Source organism: Diospyros lotus, chromosome 3, assembly GCF_014633365.1.
Source record: "Diospyros lotus cultivar Yz01 chromosome 3, ASM1463336v1, whole genome shotgun sequence".
Classification (NCBI taxonomy): Eukaryota; Viridiplantae; Streptophyta; class Magnoliopsida; order Ericales; family Ebenaceae; genus Diospyros; species Diospyros lotus.
In genome coordinates, this window is record NC_068340.1 from 9,389,211 (window position 1) to 9,406,740 (window position 17,530).

General features: G+C 37.9%; 1 protein-coding gene across 3 annotated transcripts; it reads left to right on the forward strand.

Annotated features, from left to right (window-relative positions):
* The first annotated feature begins 3,783 nt into the window (after window positions 1-3,783).
* On the forward strand, window positions 3,784-16,405 carry LOC127797309 (protein ESSENTIAL FOR POTEXVIRUS ACCUMULATION 1-like). Of its 3 annotated transcripts, XM_052330107.1 has the most exons (12): window positions 3,784-4,072; window positions 5,580-5,642; window positions 5,786-5,859; window positions 10,140-11,000; window positions 11,094-11,187; window positions 11,310-11,474; window positions 11,560-12,294; window positions 12,368-14,584; window positions 14,683-14,752; window positions 15,086-15,228; window positions 15,311-15,444; window positions 15,724-15,872. In XM_052330107.1, the coding sequence occupies exons 1-11, from the start codon at window positions 3,997-3,999 to the stop codon at window positions 15,409-15,411; spliced, it is 4,599 nt and encodes a 1,532-aa protein (XP_052186067.1). In that variant the 5' UTR covers window positions 3,784-3,996; the 3' UTR covers window positions 15,412-15,444; window positions 15,724-15,872. The 3 variants fall into 3 exon arrangements, with proteins under 3 accessions (XP_052186067.1, XP_052186064.1, XP_052186065.1); XM_052330104.1 differs by lacking the exon at window positions 15,311-15,444 and having other exon boundaries at window positions 15,086-15,234; window positions 15,724-16,405; XM_052330105.1 differs by lacking the exon at window positions 15,311-15,444 and having other exon boundaries at window positions 15,724-16,405.
* The last annotated feature ends 1,125 nt before the right edge of the window (window positions 16,406-17,530 follow it).

The window sequence follows — 17,530 nt, forward strand, 5'->3', positions numbered from 1 at the left end:
TTTATTACTAAACTCGCCTCAAGTTCCACATCTTTATTCTATGCTTACATGTAACTTTTTGAGGTCCAAAGCCATCCTTATTATTAATTCGATACTTTCTTAGCTCATCAAGCCATTATTTTTTAAATCAACTCATTTTGACCCTCAATGATCCTTTTTAATCCTTAAATTTCTTCTTTAAATATGTAATGTGAGGTATTACAAGGTCTTTTTGGAAATAGGTCGTAGCCTATTTCAAACTTAAGACGCTATTTTGGGAAAAAACCAAATTTTCTTCATTGTTAATAATATTTTTGAGTGTGAACTTCAATGAATTTTTTTTAGACATTGAAATGGATAAAGTGCATGAGCATAAGTGACTAAAACTTCATGTTTTCAAATGTAAATGGAAAATAGAAACCCACTAGTTATTTCAAAAAAAATAGTAAAATATTTGTATTAGGCATATGCCGTTGACTAGATGGCAAGGGAAATCATGAGATTTCCCAAATAAGTGAATCCACTGCATGATTCGGTTAAGATCAAATATGGTCAAATTTGAATATGATTTGTAATACTTGAAATTTTAAGAAATTTATAAGAATAAGAGTTAAATGATTTTCAAAAGAAAATTTCGAAAACAAATTACCTAAGGGCATTTTGTTAATTTTTTTGAGGATTAAAACTGCCTTGAAGGTATTTTGGTGATTTTTTTGAAAAGGGTACTAGTGGTATGAATTTATGGAACATAGGGTACAAGTGAAATTTCTTAAAAGTCATGGGTAAAAGAAATAACTTGATGGTTGGGGAATACAATAGAAATGTCAAAACCTAGAAAGAGCCTAGGTTTAATTTTTAGAAAAGTCTAAAATTTACATTGCAACTATTAAATTGTCATTATCAACTATTGTTAGACTATGAATCTAACATTGATAGCAAGCCCTATTAGGCTACTCCTAGGCCAATATTGGCTTAAGAAGAGAGACATTGAGAAGAATGTTGTTTTGGATTGGAGAATTTTGGTGGAGTAATCACCAAATTCCAGTGAGGAAACCGCAAGGGAGAGAAGTTGATTTACAAATTATGGCAACCAATGGTAAAGTTTAATTGTGACTTAGGTTGTTTGAGGAAAAAGATTGATCTACGATTGGTTTTTAACGGTGGTGTTGAAGGTTGTAATCAACTATAAATAAAAGGGTTTAATCAAGGGTTTTGGTGTGAAATTGATATGGCATTAAGAGCTTGTTTGATTGGCCATCTTTTCTATGAAAAATGATTATTTTTCACCTAAATTCTAGTTTTTGGGACGTTTCATTGGCCAAATTTTTCATAAAAAATCTTTTTCATATTGTAGTCATGTGACGCTCAATTCTTACTCTTGCTAGAATTGATTTTCCCATGGGAGTCTTGGATTTCATTTTCCATGGAAATGGAAAACCTACCCACCACATAGATGATTTTCTTCCACCACCGCCCACCAACAGAGACTTGGAGCGGCAGTTCTCGGCTTTCTTACTCTACAGGGCCTCTCCCAAGCTCCCATTTCTCATGTATTTGTAAACCAACAAGTTTGTCTCCTTGTTTGAGCAAAACGCCAACAACTTCATGATGTTCTGATGCCGAATGTTGCCCAACGATCGAATCTTCGCTCGGAATCTATGGTTGTGACTGTTGTTCCATGTTAACAGAAAATGAAGGGATGTGGGATACATACCAAAACCCATAAGTTTTTTTTATTGCAATTTCAGTTCCATTAGGCATTTCCTATGGCTATGGCAGATTTCTATGGGTGCATGTATTTTTTTTATATATATTTGATTTATTTTTTGAATATTTTATGTATGTATATTTGATTTATTTTTTAAATATGTATATATTTGACTATTTTATGTAGTAAATTATTGATTTGTATATTTGATTATTGATTATTTGTATGTGTGTGTAATTATTTTCATGGAAAATAATGGCAATTAAATACTAAAAGTTGAAAAAATACAACAATTTTTAAGTAGAAAATTAAGGCAATCAAATACCTTTAATTGACATTTTCTCTAAAATTTAATTATAAGCAATCCAATTGCCTAGAAAATATTTTCTTTCTATGCTTACAATCAAACGAACTCTAAGTGAGATTGAGGAGTTTCTAGAAGGATTTTATTTAGGACTTTTAAAATGAAGAGTGTGAGGAAGAGGTTGGGGTTCTGGGAAGTGTTTTTTTTTGTAACATTTGAGGGTTTTTTATTATTCCCAAAGCTTTTGAGCTAGTTTGGTGAGTTAAACCAACTTTTTCAGGCAAGGTCAAGGATATAAGAAATAAAATGGGGAGAAAGTAAGGGAAAAAAGAAAATAGATGAAGAAAAAACACAAATCAATGTTGTGATAGAAGTTTGCCGGGGCTAGAGCACTAGATAAGACTAGTGAAGTAGGGTGGCAAATTGAGCTCATGAAATGCACTCATAAGGTTGGTTGGGAATAACGGGGTCGGTAGTGATGGTTTCTTTAAAATCCTAAAGATACACTAAGGGTTGGTTTGGTACATGTTCAAAAGTAGATATTATGAGGTAAAGGCTCATTTGCTATAGTGTTGGAAAAAAGGTATTATTGGGTTTGATATGAATACCACATTTAAGATGCATCCATATGTAACGTTAGTTAAGCCAATAATCTTTTTGTCTTATCAGAGTTGAATAAAATAATGTTGTATGGTATAATTTAGTTTGAGCGATGTAAGATAAAATAATGTTGCATGGTATAATTTAGTTTAAGCGATGTGGGATTAAATTTTACTCACATTAGATAATTTTTCCCTCAATTTATTAAATATTTCCTTAGTTGTCGCTCTTCATTTATTTTATTTTCTCTCTCCCATTTCTTTTATTTTGTATCCACTCATCGTTACTTTTTTCTTTAATCCCATGAAACACATATATTGTGACCATTAGTGTTGAACTCGGAGATTAATGTCGATAAAATTTGTCCTCTACCATTGCTAATGGTCTAAGGGCTTATCTTATCCTATTTTATAATTACTTATAAATTACTATGCATATCACGAGGATATGCCTTCCTCTTATTTTTTTCTATAATTCCTCCCATTTCAATAGACCTATTTATTATTTCCACTCTCAACCTCATCTTAAATAAAATTTAGTGTAATAGTAAAATAAATTTATTTAAAATTGAAAGTTATAAGTTAAAATCTTGTTGATAGAATTAGTGTTTGTTTTTAAAATAAAGAATATTAGAGTGTCTTAGCAATTAAAAAAAAAATTGAAAGGAACATTTAGTAGAATAAATAAATCTTTAAAAGCTTGTTTACATGGTAGTTGTAACAGTTGAATTTTTTAATAGAGTGAGACTAATATAAAAAGAAAAGACTTGGGGTTTGAGTTATTTGACTGAATATTTGAAGTAACTAACTAATGTTACCAACTGTGACACAAACAATTTATATAATATCCAAAACAAAATAAATCATCAATATTTAATAATAACTCGTATAAAACACTTAAATTAAATGCTTGCGTGTCGTCATCATCATATTAAAAGACAAGAGTGCGGTGACTGGTGACTGGAGTCTGGTGAGGGTGGTCGGGTCCGTGCAGTACCGATAGTTTACCGGAGTCCAAGTTCGGATCCATTTCTGATAATAATAGTAAAAACTATTGTAATTCACTGTTGGTGATATCTGTAAACGTATATTTCACAGAAAATAAAAATATAATAAAAATATTTATTTATCGTTGTTTATTTGTCTGTATTTATAAAGCAGCCGATTTGGCTGATCTGACCACCGTACAAACCCTCACCCCCAGCCATTTTCCCCTCCTTCGTCTCTCGCTCTCGCTCTCTGCAAGTGATCTGCGAAAGCATTTAGAACCCTAGAAATCTCTAAAATCTCGAACCTCACATCTCCTCATCTCATTCACTCGCCTCTGCAATTTCCGTATCGTTGACCGACGATCAGTGCCGTTCCTTGCTCTCGATCTCGACTTCGGGACTTATCTCGACAGTCGGATGGCTGAAGGCAAGCTCCACCTTCCCGACGATCTCCTTTCATCCAAACCGTCTGATCAGTCATGGACCCCCAAAGGTGCTCACTCACTGCTCCGTGTATTTTTTTGCCCCAATTTTCCTCTACCTTTAGGTTTTTACTCCGTTTGATCTGATCCTTATGTGGTTAATGTTCCGTTGGGGATTATTTATCTGAATGTATATAATTTTTTTTTTTGGCGATACTTGTAAAATTTTGAATTTAGGGCTTCGAAGAATGGCATTTCAGATCAGTTGCCTGGTAGTTGGTTGTCTTCGGATAATTTATTCACGATAATTTCTCTTTCGTTGTTTGTACTTCATTTGTGAACCCTACCTTGTAATGGTTATCTTGCTTGATTGCTGCCAATAATTGTGTAAAAAAGGAAAGAAATTATATGCATTTTTTTGGTTTACGAATTCTCTCTTGTTTTATTTGTTCTTTAGGCAATCAAGTGGAGCGGCTATAAGATTTTGAGGTTGTGAGTTGGTGTTTTTGTTCATTTTCTAGTATCTTGTGTTGCTAACTAACTCACTGTCACTTCTCCTATCTGATATGGTGTCTGCTGCTGCTAATTTGGGCATTTCCTGGCTTATTTGGTCTAGACATAATGCCCTGGCTACAATTCGTTAACTTTAACGTGATAAGCGGCGATTCTTGTCTTTTTATGGACTTCTTTTTAGGACGAGCTCATTAATATTAATGACATTGAAGATTCTTAGCCTATCACTACAGCTACTTTTGTCAACCTTTTCCATCTCTTGCAGCTTAGTTTTGAGAAATGCCATTCCTGCTCCAGGAGCATTAAGCAGGTGATTCTTGTCTTTTTGTGGACTTCTGACTAGGACGAGCTCTAATATTCACGATACTGAAGATTTTTAGCCTATCACTATGGCTAATCTTGGCAACCTTTTCTATCCGTTGCAGCTTAGTTTTGGGGAAATGTTATTTCGCCCCAGGAGCGTTAAGCACGTGTTTCTTGTCTTTTTATGGACTTCTGACTAATATTCACGATATTGAAGATTCTGAGTATATCACTATGACTAATTTTGGCAACCTTTTCTATCCACTGCAGCTTAGTTTTGGGGAAATGTTAGTTCCAGTCCAGGAGTGTTAAGCATGCTCCACTATAGTGAGTGCTGTTAACAATTTTTGGAGTGTGAATGACAGTACCCTTGATAAAGAGTATTTTAGATCTACACTACCCTAATGCATCATTTCTTGTCTTCCTCAGTTTAGCAATAGGCACAGTTATTTAATTCATTTAGGAAGTTTGGCCTTTTCTGTGTGACATCTCCTACCATGGCATTATGGTTCTTTCGTTTTGTTCTAAAGGTACTCTGGGGAGGTTAATATGCTATGTGGTAGTTTTGGAGTTCTTTGTCTCATTGAAGTTTTATAGTTGCAATATCTATATGGACAATAATTTGCTGTTTTTTTTTTGGTCCCCCCCCACCCCCACCCCGATAATGATACCGGCTTCATCTTTATTTTGTATAATTTCAATTGGACTTCTTAATGGAAATGTATATAAATGCTTACTGTTATTGGGTTGATGCCACTACAGTGGATGCTTTAGGAAGGAATGATGATGAAAGGGGGGTGATGGGGCTGCTTGATGATACAAAAGGTTGGGTTTGCTTTGCAATCTTGCATCATCTAGTCTTTTTCTCCATTATGGAACAATTTATCCTTATTTGCTGCATTCCCTGTCTGTTCTCCATCTTATGTTTGAACTCATGAAATTGTGCATGTTCGTTGCTGTTACTTCAGATCAAGCAGCATCAGAAAGCAGCATTCCTTTGTCTCCTCAGTGGCTTTATTCCAAACCTAGTGAGACAAAGATGGTGAGTGCTATGATTAGTCACTGCACCTTTGTTTTTTAAATATGACAATACTGTTCAATGCTTCTTTATATCATTTTATATCTATGGAGGAAATGCTGATTTTATCATTGCTTTGATTTTCTAAATTGAACTTACTTGTTTAATTGCATGATACTTGTGGTGAGCTCCCTGTCTTTGCTACAGACTCAGTATTTTAAAGGCTCTAACCAAGCATGGTCAAGTGAAAGCCCAAGTGTGCGCTTAATTGAAACAAACAAATGTTAAGAAAAATAAAGAGGTAATATAATAACTGCTACTAAATTACTAGATAATTTTGTTAAGATGAAACTTCATGCTAAAAGGGAACAGAAGATGGTCTTATTAATTCTTTTTCAATGATTTAGTCTAGATTAAGAAAGTCATCTTAATGATTGGAGTTATAGTTCTCATCGTCTTCCTCATCAGTGCCATCTAATTGACTTCTACCAGAACTGACTGTCAACTAGAAGTCGAAGTTGGTGTTCTAGTTGTTGATTGTTATATTGCCTCCTTTGCTTCTAATGTTGACTCTATGCTATTGAGCTCAAGCTATATTGGAAGGAACGCCACATTTTAAAAATCATGACCAAACACTGAATCATTCTCTTCTACAGCCCTCCAAGATATTTATATAATAGATCATAGTTGTCAAAGGCGAGAGGTTCACAGGGCTGCAGCCCTGTGTGCCCCAGCACGGCCAAGTTGCAGCACCCTTCAAAAGGCGCTTCAAAGGGGCACGAGGTGTGCACTGCATACTAAGTGTGCAGAAAGACGTTAAACTCTAATTCAAAAGGAAAGCTGAAAGCTTCTTCTTTTTGTGTGAAGTCAAAAGGTCTTCTTTGCCTTTTTATGTGAAAAATATGCTACCCACGTCACGGGCACAGAAAATCTCGGATGATCAAAAGGTCTTCTTTGCCTTTTTATGTGAAAAATTTGCTACCCACATCACATACAAAGAGAAAATCTCGGATTAAACAAAGCCTTTGTTTTTAAGTGAATCTCAGATGCTTTTGCTCAACTTGTCATTGTAGAATTAATTTCTTGTCGACATGAGAGTATGTACGTGTCAATCGGCAAGGGGGAGGCTGCTGGTGGTCACTGGATGGTTGCCAGAGCTCTCACATGCCAGCAGTTCAGATGCTCATGGCGCATCTCATGCGCTGACATACAGGTCCATGTGTGGAGGCGTGTGGGACACTGTGCCGGTCACATGATTTGTTTCTCATGGTTGACGGAGGCAGGCAAACATCCTCCAGGGACCTGTTTTGTAGTTGCTGTTGTTTTTTTTTGATTTTTCTGTTTGTGCACAGTTCTGCATCCTGTGTGTTTTGTTTTGCTTTATTTTTTTGTCTTTTGTTGTTTTCTGTTTCTTTTTATTTTCAACTAATTCATATTTAAGTATTAAATTGAAAATATATAATTGTTCGGTTTCTCTTTTTGTTTCAACTAATTTCTTTTCTGTTTCAACTAAGTTTTTCTGTTCTTTTTTGTTTCTTTACATTATAATAGAGTAGATATGTATTTTCTTTTTTAGCTTTGAATTAAAATACTACTATATATGATGTATTCTATACATATTTTAATATATACGCACCTCATGTGATTGAAGCTTGCACTTCACCTTGTGTCTCAATATGCCTTGCGCCTTCGAAAACTATGTAATAGATAGGTAAATCCTGGTGTATTAGAGTGCAAAGTAACAACTTTTTTTTTTAAACTATATACCAATAAAATTTAAAATTAATAAATGAGTACAACATGAGCTTAATAAAAGAGCCCTCGTTTTGTGTGCTTAAGCTGGGCTATCTCATTTGCGCTTTTCACCTGCTTTGATGAGGAAAAAAAAAAAAAAAACTGGAATTGCGCTTTTTGCTTAAGTGTGCTTTTAACAACTCTATCAGCAGATTGTCTTGGTTTGTTTAGTTTCTACTTGACACTTATCAGTTGGGTTTCTATCCCATATTTTTTTTTTAGTTTGCAGGTTGCTATAATTACACTAGTATGTCCATGTACGCCATGGTGATCTAGTTTGTTATCAGTATCACCATACGCCTAATGTTCTAGACTCTAGCATGTTGTAGGAATAAATTGAGGATCAACTGTCTTTTTCTTCCTTTCTTTTCCTGCTGGGGGGGTGGGGGTGTTATAGTCCCTCTCTTTTGCTTTATGATCTTTTGGTTTATTACACATATTCTGCATTGTTGATACAATTTTGAACTCTGTGCTAGTGGTACACGTTATCATCTCGTGTGCCATCCTTGAGTAATGTGAATATATCTCCATATTCTATCCCTTTTGGATTTGAGCTGGAATTGATTAAGGGTGATAGGTGATACCCTGTTTATAGGTCATTGTGATCCTACTAGGCTTAGATTATGGAACTTTCAATTGAGTGCTCTTGTTTTAGGCTGATGATATAGATGATCTGTTACTTCCTTTGCCTCAGTTGTCAGAAATCTTCACCAGAATCCTGTGCTCACTAATAATAAGAAGCTTTTCACGTCACCTCATTGACTTTACTAGTTGAACTATTTGTGCACATCATCAAGAATGTCTTTCTCAGTATCTCAGTTTAGCTAATGAAAGCCTATTCTTGAGTGGTTCTCGACAATGGTGCTTGCAACACACCTTCTTAGCTGTGACTTGCCATGAATATAATCAACGATATTGATGCCTTATCATATTGGTTGATGAAACTATCTTTGCACCAAGGACACCAGGTGCAGCTTCTCACCTCAAATAATCTCTCTCTCTCTCTCTCTTTCTAAGCGGCATGTAAATGAAGAAATGTATTAGAAAGTGAATTTTAGCACCCTTAAAAGAGAAACATGTGTGCAAAGAAATAAAATAAATTAAAATAAGAGTATACAAAGAAGGTTTGAATAAGAGTTTTGAAATTTAGAGGACAATTATTATTGAAAAAATTGAGGGAACAACAGTCAGGAATAAACAAGAATAAGTGCATTTGAGGCATTTCTTCAAATGAATTGATGGACCATCGTTCAAGAGTGTATAAGGTACAAAAGAAAGTTAAGATACTTAAATTGCATTTTTGTTCCTCTGGCTTTTCTAAGATCAATTTCCCCCTTGTATTGTAATGAAAAACTGTTAGTTTCCCTGACTTCGCCCTTTTTTTTTTTGTGGCATATTTGATTTCATATGACTTATTCTTAATGGATTTGAACCTGGTGTAAAATTAGTGTTTATGCCACGCACATGCTAAAAAACAAAAGAAAGCAGATTAATTAACAAAACAAATTTAAAAATTGAATTGGATGGAATTGGGATTTTACAATCTATTTTTGGAAAAATTCATCCAATTGTGTAGAAACTTTCTTGGAGGTGTGTTCTTACTATTGTATTTTAGGACACAATAAGATCTAAATTTAAAAAGTTTCTGAAGTTTATGAAGTCATTAGATCCATTGATGCACTCATGATAACATTTTATTGATTTTGTAGTGTGCTGTTTTCTTCTTTTCATCTCTTTTTTAATTGTATTTATTTGTTGTTCATCTTTTGTTGCTTCCTTTTATTTTAGCATGTGATATTTGGACTGCACATAAAATGCTTATATAATTGGACGCCGAATTTGGGTTTGTAACATGATTGCAAATGAAAGGTTTAAAAACATGCTTTTTTATGGTTCAATGATTATTATTTTTTTGCTTTTTTTTTGGGGGGGGGGGGAACTGGAAGGCTGAACTATGATGTTCTCAACTAAGCCTGACCAATATTGTTGGTAGGTTAATTGATTAAGCTTAGACATCAATCCCTCTAAATTGTCTTCAAACACCTCGCTTGTTAGGATGAAGCTTATTTCTACATGGAATAGATTACACGAGATATCTAGTTTCATTTGGCTTGACCTTTGTGGCATAAGACAATAGCTTGTTTGGTTATTATTAGAGGACACATTTTGAGCATGAGCTGGCATGTTTGCATGAGCTTGGATCCTTTCAATTGAGACCAAACCTAAATCTGTCACTGAGGCTCTGTTAACAATGTCGAAGGAACAACAGTTGGCTTGGTCTGACATTGCTGTTCTGACATGCATATCTGCAGTTTTTTGCTGTAACCATTTTGCTTCAACAAGTTATCATCTCATAAGTGATGTAAGAACAATTAAACTAGGCTGCGAAGATTCCAGTGACTCAATTTTTTCCCCACAACTTCTATTGGTTTATGCTTTAGTTCTGATATTGTCTTTCTATGGTTGAGTACATTATATGTGTATGTTTTTGCTGCACCTTATGTTGTCAGGAAGTGCGTGTACCAATTTCCCTTTCTCTTGGAAATTCTGCTGATCCTAATCAGAAGGAGGGCTGGCGTCCAGATGTTCCTGAGGACAAAAAGGATTGGAGAAGAATTGCAACTGAGACTGATGGTGGACGCCGCTGGCGTGAAGAAGAAAGGGAAACCAGCTTGCTTGGCAGAAGAGATCGCAGGAAGACTGATCGCCGTGTTGAGAACACTTCGGTTAGAGACAACACTGAAAGTAGAGCTATGTCTACTGATAGGTGGCATGATGCTGGTAATCGGAGTTCTGCACATGATGCCAGGCGTGATAGCAAGTGGTCATCTAGGTGGGGTCCTGAAGAAAGGGATAAGGAATCTCGGATTGAGAAAAGGGCAGATGTTGAGAAGGATGATACTAACAATGATGGCCAATCATTTGTAGGAAGCATCCCCAGATCTGGTCCCGAGCGTGATTCAGATTCTCGTGACAAGTGGAGGCCACGCCATAGGATGGAGGGAAATTCTAGTGGGCCAGGTTCATACCGCGCTGCACCTGGGTTTGGATCTGAGAGGGGAAGGGCAGAGGGGCCTTTTACAGGGTTTACTTTAGGACGGGGAAGATCGAGTGTTGCAGTTGTAAGACCTCCATCTGTGGGTTCTCTCGGTGTTACTCAATTTGACAGGACAGAGAGTGTCCCTGGGAAACTATGCTCATTGACTGATACATTTTGCTACCCAAGGGGGAAACTTCTTGATATTTATCGGAAGAAAAAAGTTGATCCATCTTTTGCTGTGATGCCTGAACAGATGGAGGAAATACCTCCTATAACACAAGTTACTGCACTTGAACCATTGGCTTTTGTCAGCCCTGACACCGATGAAGAGGTAAGCTTTTGAATTGGCTTGCCAGGTTTCATTAAGCTGTTATGTTTGTGCTTTTCCACTGAAGGGTTAAATCCGTTTCTGCAATGTTCTCAGGCTATCATTGGTGATTTGTGGAAGGGAAAAATAACTAGTAGTGGGGTAGTGTACAGTCCATTTAGAAAGGGCAGATCAACTGATAATGTCACAGGTGATCAATTTAAAATCACAGTTACTTTAATTTATGGATGTGCTGCGTCCTATGCATTTTTGTCTTATATGTTTCTTGTACACACTTTTTCTTCTTAAACCTTATGGAAGCATTCATTACAGATGTCAGAGACTTGGAACTTACCAATGGAAAACTGGGTGTTTTGTCTTCATATATATCTGATGAGATTGTTGATGCCTCTGGTGGAGTTGTAAATGATAATACTCGGCAGGCTGATATTTACAGCATCTTGAACAAGGGTGATGCTAAAATGAGTTCAGCAGATGGTCAGTAATAAACCCTGTTCAACCCCTTAATGGTATTTCTCTTTCTTTTTCTTGGCATGTGAATGGAACTATATTTCGTTTCCAGGAGGAGATGCTAATTGTGAAGCAGAAGGTGAAGTTGATGCAGCTGCTATTGGGATGAATGCAGATGAACTGGTGCCAGCAACTTCAAACAATAACAGTTTTTATGATGTAAATGCATCTCAGCTTAAAGTTGCAGATGCTACCTTCATCAAGCATGCTTCTTTGAAGGATGTTGTCTCTGCTGCTGCTTTTGGACTCACTACCAAGCTCCTGGATGATTCAAATTCTCTATTTGTTTCTCCATCTACTGGGCAGGGTTGGAGTGGCAATGTACAGCACCTCCATGGAAGCCACAGTGAATATCAATTAGGAGGTAGTATACTGCCTGAGGAGTTGAGCTTATACTATCAGGATCCTCAAGGAGAAATCCAAGGACCATTTCTTGGTGCTGACATCATTTCATGGTTTGAGCAAGGCTTTTTCGGGACTGATCTACCAGTCCGCTTGGCAGATGCTCCAGAGGGAACACCTTACCAAGAGTTGGGTGACCTCATGCCGCATCTGAAGTTTATAGATGGACATGCCAATAATACTGATATAAGTTCTAAGGTAGAAGAGCCTGTAGCTTTGGATGAGAAATCTGGTCCTAAGGTAGAAGATCACCACTGGAGTTTAAATAGGTTTGACGGTCTACCGATGCAGCATGTTCAGTCGAGAATTTCTGAGCATGAAGGTCCGTTACAACTTCCATATACGAATGGACAAAACTTTCATGATTTGTTTGCTCAAGATGAAGGTTAGTTACTTTTCTTGTCTTGTACTGCTGTCTTTATTGGGTTTATGTTGTTTATCAATCTCCTTCTGTGCAGAGATTGTATTTCCTGGGAGACCTGGAAGTGGTAGCAGTTCTATAGGGAATACATCTGCAAGCATAAGTGATATTTCTGCGAATCCTATAGGGAATCCTTCTGTACGACTTGAATTTAAGGAACCTGGTATTCTGGATCAGAGTGACAAAAAATTGCATCCTTTTGGGTTGTTGTTTTCTGAACTTGAAGGCACTTACTCAAGGCATGGCCAGTCATCGAACGTACCTTCTAGCAGTGGTGATCAGGATCAACTTGTCAACCCTATTACAGGAAGAGTTTACTCTTTTGGCGCACTTAATGATTCGACTCATGATGCAGAAGCATGGTCTGATGTTTACCGAAGAAATACAGTTCCTGGTCCGAGCTTGTATCAAGGTGCCATGGATCCTCGTCGGTTGCCACATATGGATCAAGAATCCATCCATTTTGATGTCCCAGAGGAGAAACTTTTGGCACAACATGTTCAACTACTCCAGCGTAAGCTGTCATCTCGCCATTCCCATTTGAATGAGTCAGTGTTGGAACAGGTGCCAAGTCAGAATTCTATGCACCACCGTCTGACTAATCAGGCAGGGCCGGACCTGGAACACCTTCTGGCACTACAGCTGCAGCAGCAGCAGCAGCAGCAGCAACAACGACAACTTCAGCTTCAACATCAGTTGCAGCAACAGCAGCATTTGCATCAGCAGCAATTGCTATTGCAAGAGCAACAGCAGTCTCAAGCTCAACAGATGGTTCTTGAGCAAATACTGCAAAATCAAATGCATGATTCTGTCCCCGGACAGTCTCGCATTGATACTGTTAGAACCAATAATGTTCTCAATCAGGTTTTGCTGGAGCAGCAACTTTTACATGAACTACAACAGCGTGCTCCTCCTCCAAGTCAGGCTGATGCATCACTTGAGCATCTTATTCAGGCAAAATTTGGTCAAACATTGCATCAAGGGCATCAACAGGATCTATTGGGACTTGTGTCACTGTCAAATCAAGGGCAGATGCGATCCCTGGAACATCAGGTTCTTCCACAAGGGCAGTTGCACCCAAGGCAGTTGCCTCTAGGGTTGAGACCGCGTGTGGAGATGGATGAAGGGAGGCGTATTGGTTCTATCTGGCCTGTTGAGGAAACCAATCAGTTCCTCAGACCTCCTCCTGGTGCACTTCGAGCTCACTCTGTGGGGCTTAGCCCATTAGATTATTATCAGCAACAACAGAGACCATCTCTGGAAGAGCAGCTGAGCCACCTTGAGCGAGGTCTTTCTATACATGATCGGTTCCAGCGAGGCCTTTATGATTCTGGCTTAATTCCATTTGAGCAATCAATGTCTTTACCTGTTGGTGCCCCACATCCTGATGTAATGAATGCTTTGGTACATGGTCATGGTCTAGATATGCAAGAACCAAGGGCACGAATCCATTCTGCTTCTCAAGTGGGTGGATTCTCTGATCTTCACTCGCAGCACCCTATAATTCCTAACCAATTTCGTGCCCCACATCCTGATGTAATCGAGGGCCACTGGTCTGAAAACAATAGAGATAGTCAGCTACAGAGAGAATGGGCGGAATCTCAGATACGACAAATGCATCTTAATACTGAGCTACAAAATAGGGAGCTAGAAGTTAAAATGTCTTCTAAAGATTCAAGTTCTTGGATGTCTTCTGGAACAAACAATGATGGCTCAAAGCGTTTCCTGATGGAATTTCTCCACCAAAATTCTGGTCACCAGCCAACTGATTCTTTAAATATGAGTACTGGGTTATCATATGATAGAAGGCTGCCTTCTGGTCGCTTTTCTGCAACAAGTACTTCTAATCAACCCTTTAGTCTTTTATCAGATCGAGAAGCAGGTAAAAACTCACTTGGACCTTATGGCTCTAATTCTGGTGGTGTAACCAATGAGAAGGCCAGTGTTTTGGAAAGCAGTGATAGACTACCTCTTAGATCCAACTCCGGAGTGCCTAGTGAACGAGACCGACTTTTTTCAGTCATCAATGACAACCCACAAGCAATTTATGCAAACTCTCACATGATTGCTAAACCCCCCACAGAAAGAGACTTATTTGACATGGATGGTAAAATGCAAGGATTCAAAGGTGAAGTTAGTATGTTTAAGGGGGCAGCTTTGGATATTCAAGAAAGCATGGCTGAGAAGGCAGGATTGAACCATGGAGAAATGTCTATTCATGCCAGTAGCAGGCATAATTCACTTGGCATTGATGGTAAAATCTTTTATTATTGTTGTTCTTATATTTTGCTCTCAGGTTTCCTTTGTTGATGATTTCATATGAATGATGCTCTCTTATAAAATTGGTTCCAGGGGGTAATTCAACCTTCCACAATGATCAAGTTGATATTGATTATTTCACAGAAGAGGTTGCTAAGGACCAGTAAGTATTCTTTCTGATGTATTACACCAACTCTAAATGTTTAGATTGTGAAGACATAACATCTTTCGGTTCACTTTGGACTTTACACAACTCCCAGCCCCACCCCAGCAGGGGCTGGCTGGGGGGTGGAGGAAAGAGGGGGTTAAAGAGCATTTCTGCCTAGCCATGGCTTAAAATTTCAAATTTTTGTTACTTTCTTTTTTCATGGTTCTTTACTGGATCTGTTATGTTGTGATTCACAATGATGCTTGTTAATCTTTCTAGTTGAAGGGATATCTAACCAAGTATGTGATGCTTCTCCATGTCTTAGTATGCATTTCTTCATTTTGACAGGGTTCCAGCCCATGCATCCAAAGGCCTGGAGAGTTTTTTGCTGAAACGTCCAGTGGTCTCACGGACTTCCTCATCCCAGGAGCAGTTGTTTGAGGCATCTGATCCAGTTGTCAGAGGCAAAACTCCTCCAACTTCACTTACAGGTGAAGGTATGTTAATTTGCATTATGTCTTTATGTCTCTGTTAAATTTGAAGTCTTATGGAGTTGGGGCAAGTTGATTTCAGATCATGACTTTTCATGCAACTGCACTTCCTGGCTTTTACCAATCATAGAAGTTCAGTTTGGGATAGGGGCACTTTTCATTTTTGCTGATATTGCAGGATGAGCAAGTATAGTGCTCTCCCCTTTGTGGAAAATGGTGCACCTCTCTCTCTCTCTCTCTCTCTCTCTCACGCACACGCACGTGCGCACACATGCACACACACCAAAACTTAACATTCAAATGATTCAAAATGTTTACAGTGGGTGCAGTGAATAATAATGGCTTAAAGAGATTTGGTTTTGTAGATAAATCAATTTGATGGGTTGTTCATCTCTTTCTTATTTATTTTAAATGTTGTTTACGCTACTTATTCTTAGTTCCTTCATTTGGTGGCATTTGTTTCAAAGTAGTCTCGATTGATTATGAATTTATTAGGTGGAAGACGGGAGCAAGGGGGATATCTGGCAAATCAGAAACCTGACATCGTAGCGTCTGGCAAGAAAGATGTTCATTTTCGACGGAGCTCATCTTGCAGCGATACCGATGTGTCAGAACCGTTGTTCGTTGACATGCTTAAAAGCAATGCTAAGAAGTCAGCTGCACAGGCAGAGAATCCGGCAGTGGGAGCCTCGGAGTCATCTGATGGAACACAGGCAGGCCGAAGTGGGAAAAAGAAAGGGAAGAAAGGGAGGCAAATTGACCCAGCCCTTCTAGGATTCAAGGTAACAAGCAACCGCATCATGATGGGTGAGATACAGCGTATAGAAGATTAGACCTATCGATCTCATCTTAGTAGAGCTCTGTTTTACCGTTCATGTTTGTTCTAGAAGCTGTACAGCAATGCATATCGTTTCTGTAAAGTATTGTCAGTTAGATATTCTTTTATTTGTTTTTTCCCAGCCCCCATAATTTTCAGTTAATTTGTGATGATGTAGGGGCGTCGTCAGAATTTGTCTTTAGAAATCAAAGCCATTCATTCAGCATGCGGCTTGTTCATGAGTCATTTAGTGGGTGGTTTTGTAGTGTTGAGTGTTAACACTCATATATCGTAGGTACAGTTGAAGTGGTCCGTCCGTCGGATGAGAGAATCATGTATACAAAAAGCCGCCTTATATTATACCAAGCAAGTAAACTGCATCTCTTTGAGTGGCCTCGGCATGCGTATCTATCTTTTAAGTGAAGTGAAAGCCACGAATACTTCTTCAATCCATGCACCCATTGATTGGGTGGAGGTTGAAGGAATTTTTTGCGTAAATGTAGGCCTTTCAGTCTCATGTGCAAAAGCCATTCATCAGAACTTTCTCTACTTCCTTATGCTAGCAGCTAGCATATCAGAATTCCGGGCCGTAGTAGTAGTAGTAGTAGTTGTTACGTGCCATTTTAGATATGATATCTGCAGTTATCTATTGATCCTATAAATTTCGCACAATTACTTGTGGTGCAGAAAAGATGTCTAATCGGTTTCTTGGTCCCTTCTTCTTCAGAGAGCTGCATGGCTTGGCCGGAGACTGCTAGGGACAAATCATCAATGGTGCATATAAATGGCTTTCGGGGATTCCCCCTGAATATAGGGCACGGAATTTTGATTTGAACCTATCACCTTAGCGTCCCGGCCCGCCCAGCCCAGTTGTGTTAGGACAATTATTATCATCAGGAGCAGATTATCGTATTTAACGGTATTACCATGCATGGAAATATTGGTGATTTAAAAAATTCATGTAAAGGATTGACCATCATGCATAGTGAAATTAAATTAAGATTTAATATGACAGTTGATGTTGTAATCAGGACGGAAGCTAGCAAATAAGTTGTGCTGCAAGTAAACTCGACACCTGTACTGTGTCCTGTAGAAAACTGGATAAGCTTCAAAAAGTGAGCTTTATTCATAATTAATTAATTAATTCAGAAAAACGGAAGAAGGTTGTTTTACATGGAATAATTAATAAATGAAAGTGTAATACTTGGAGAGTCCAATGTTAGATATAAGAAGAGACTTTAGAGAAGATAGTATATATATCGAAGATAATAAAGAAGAAAATAACACTAATGGAATATTTTTTGGGCTGAATGTGGATAAAGAATTTTCGAGTTAAGCATGCTTGAGGTAGAGTAGCTTAAGAATGGGTGACCCTTGGGAAGTTCGCATAAGCTCATTAGGGTAAGTTGACTCGATCATTCTTATCGCTCGATGCAAGATGTCAATGTGATATTAGAGTTGGCCCTTAGAGAAGGCGGTTCGATG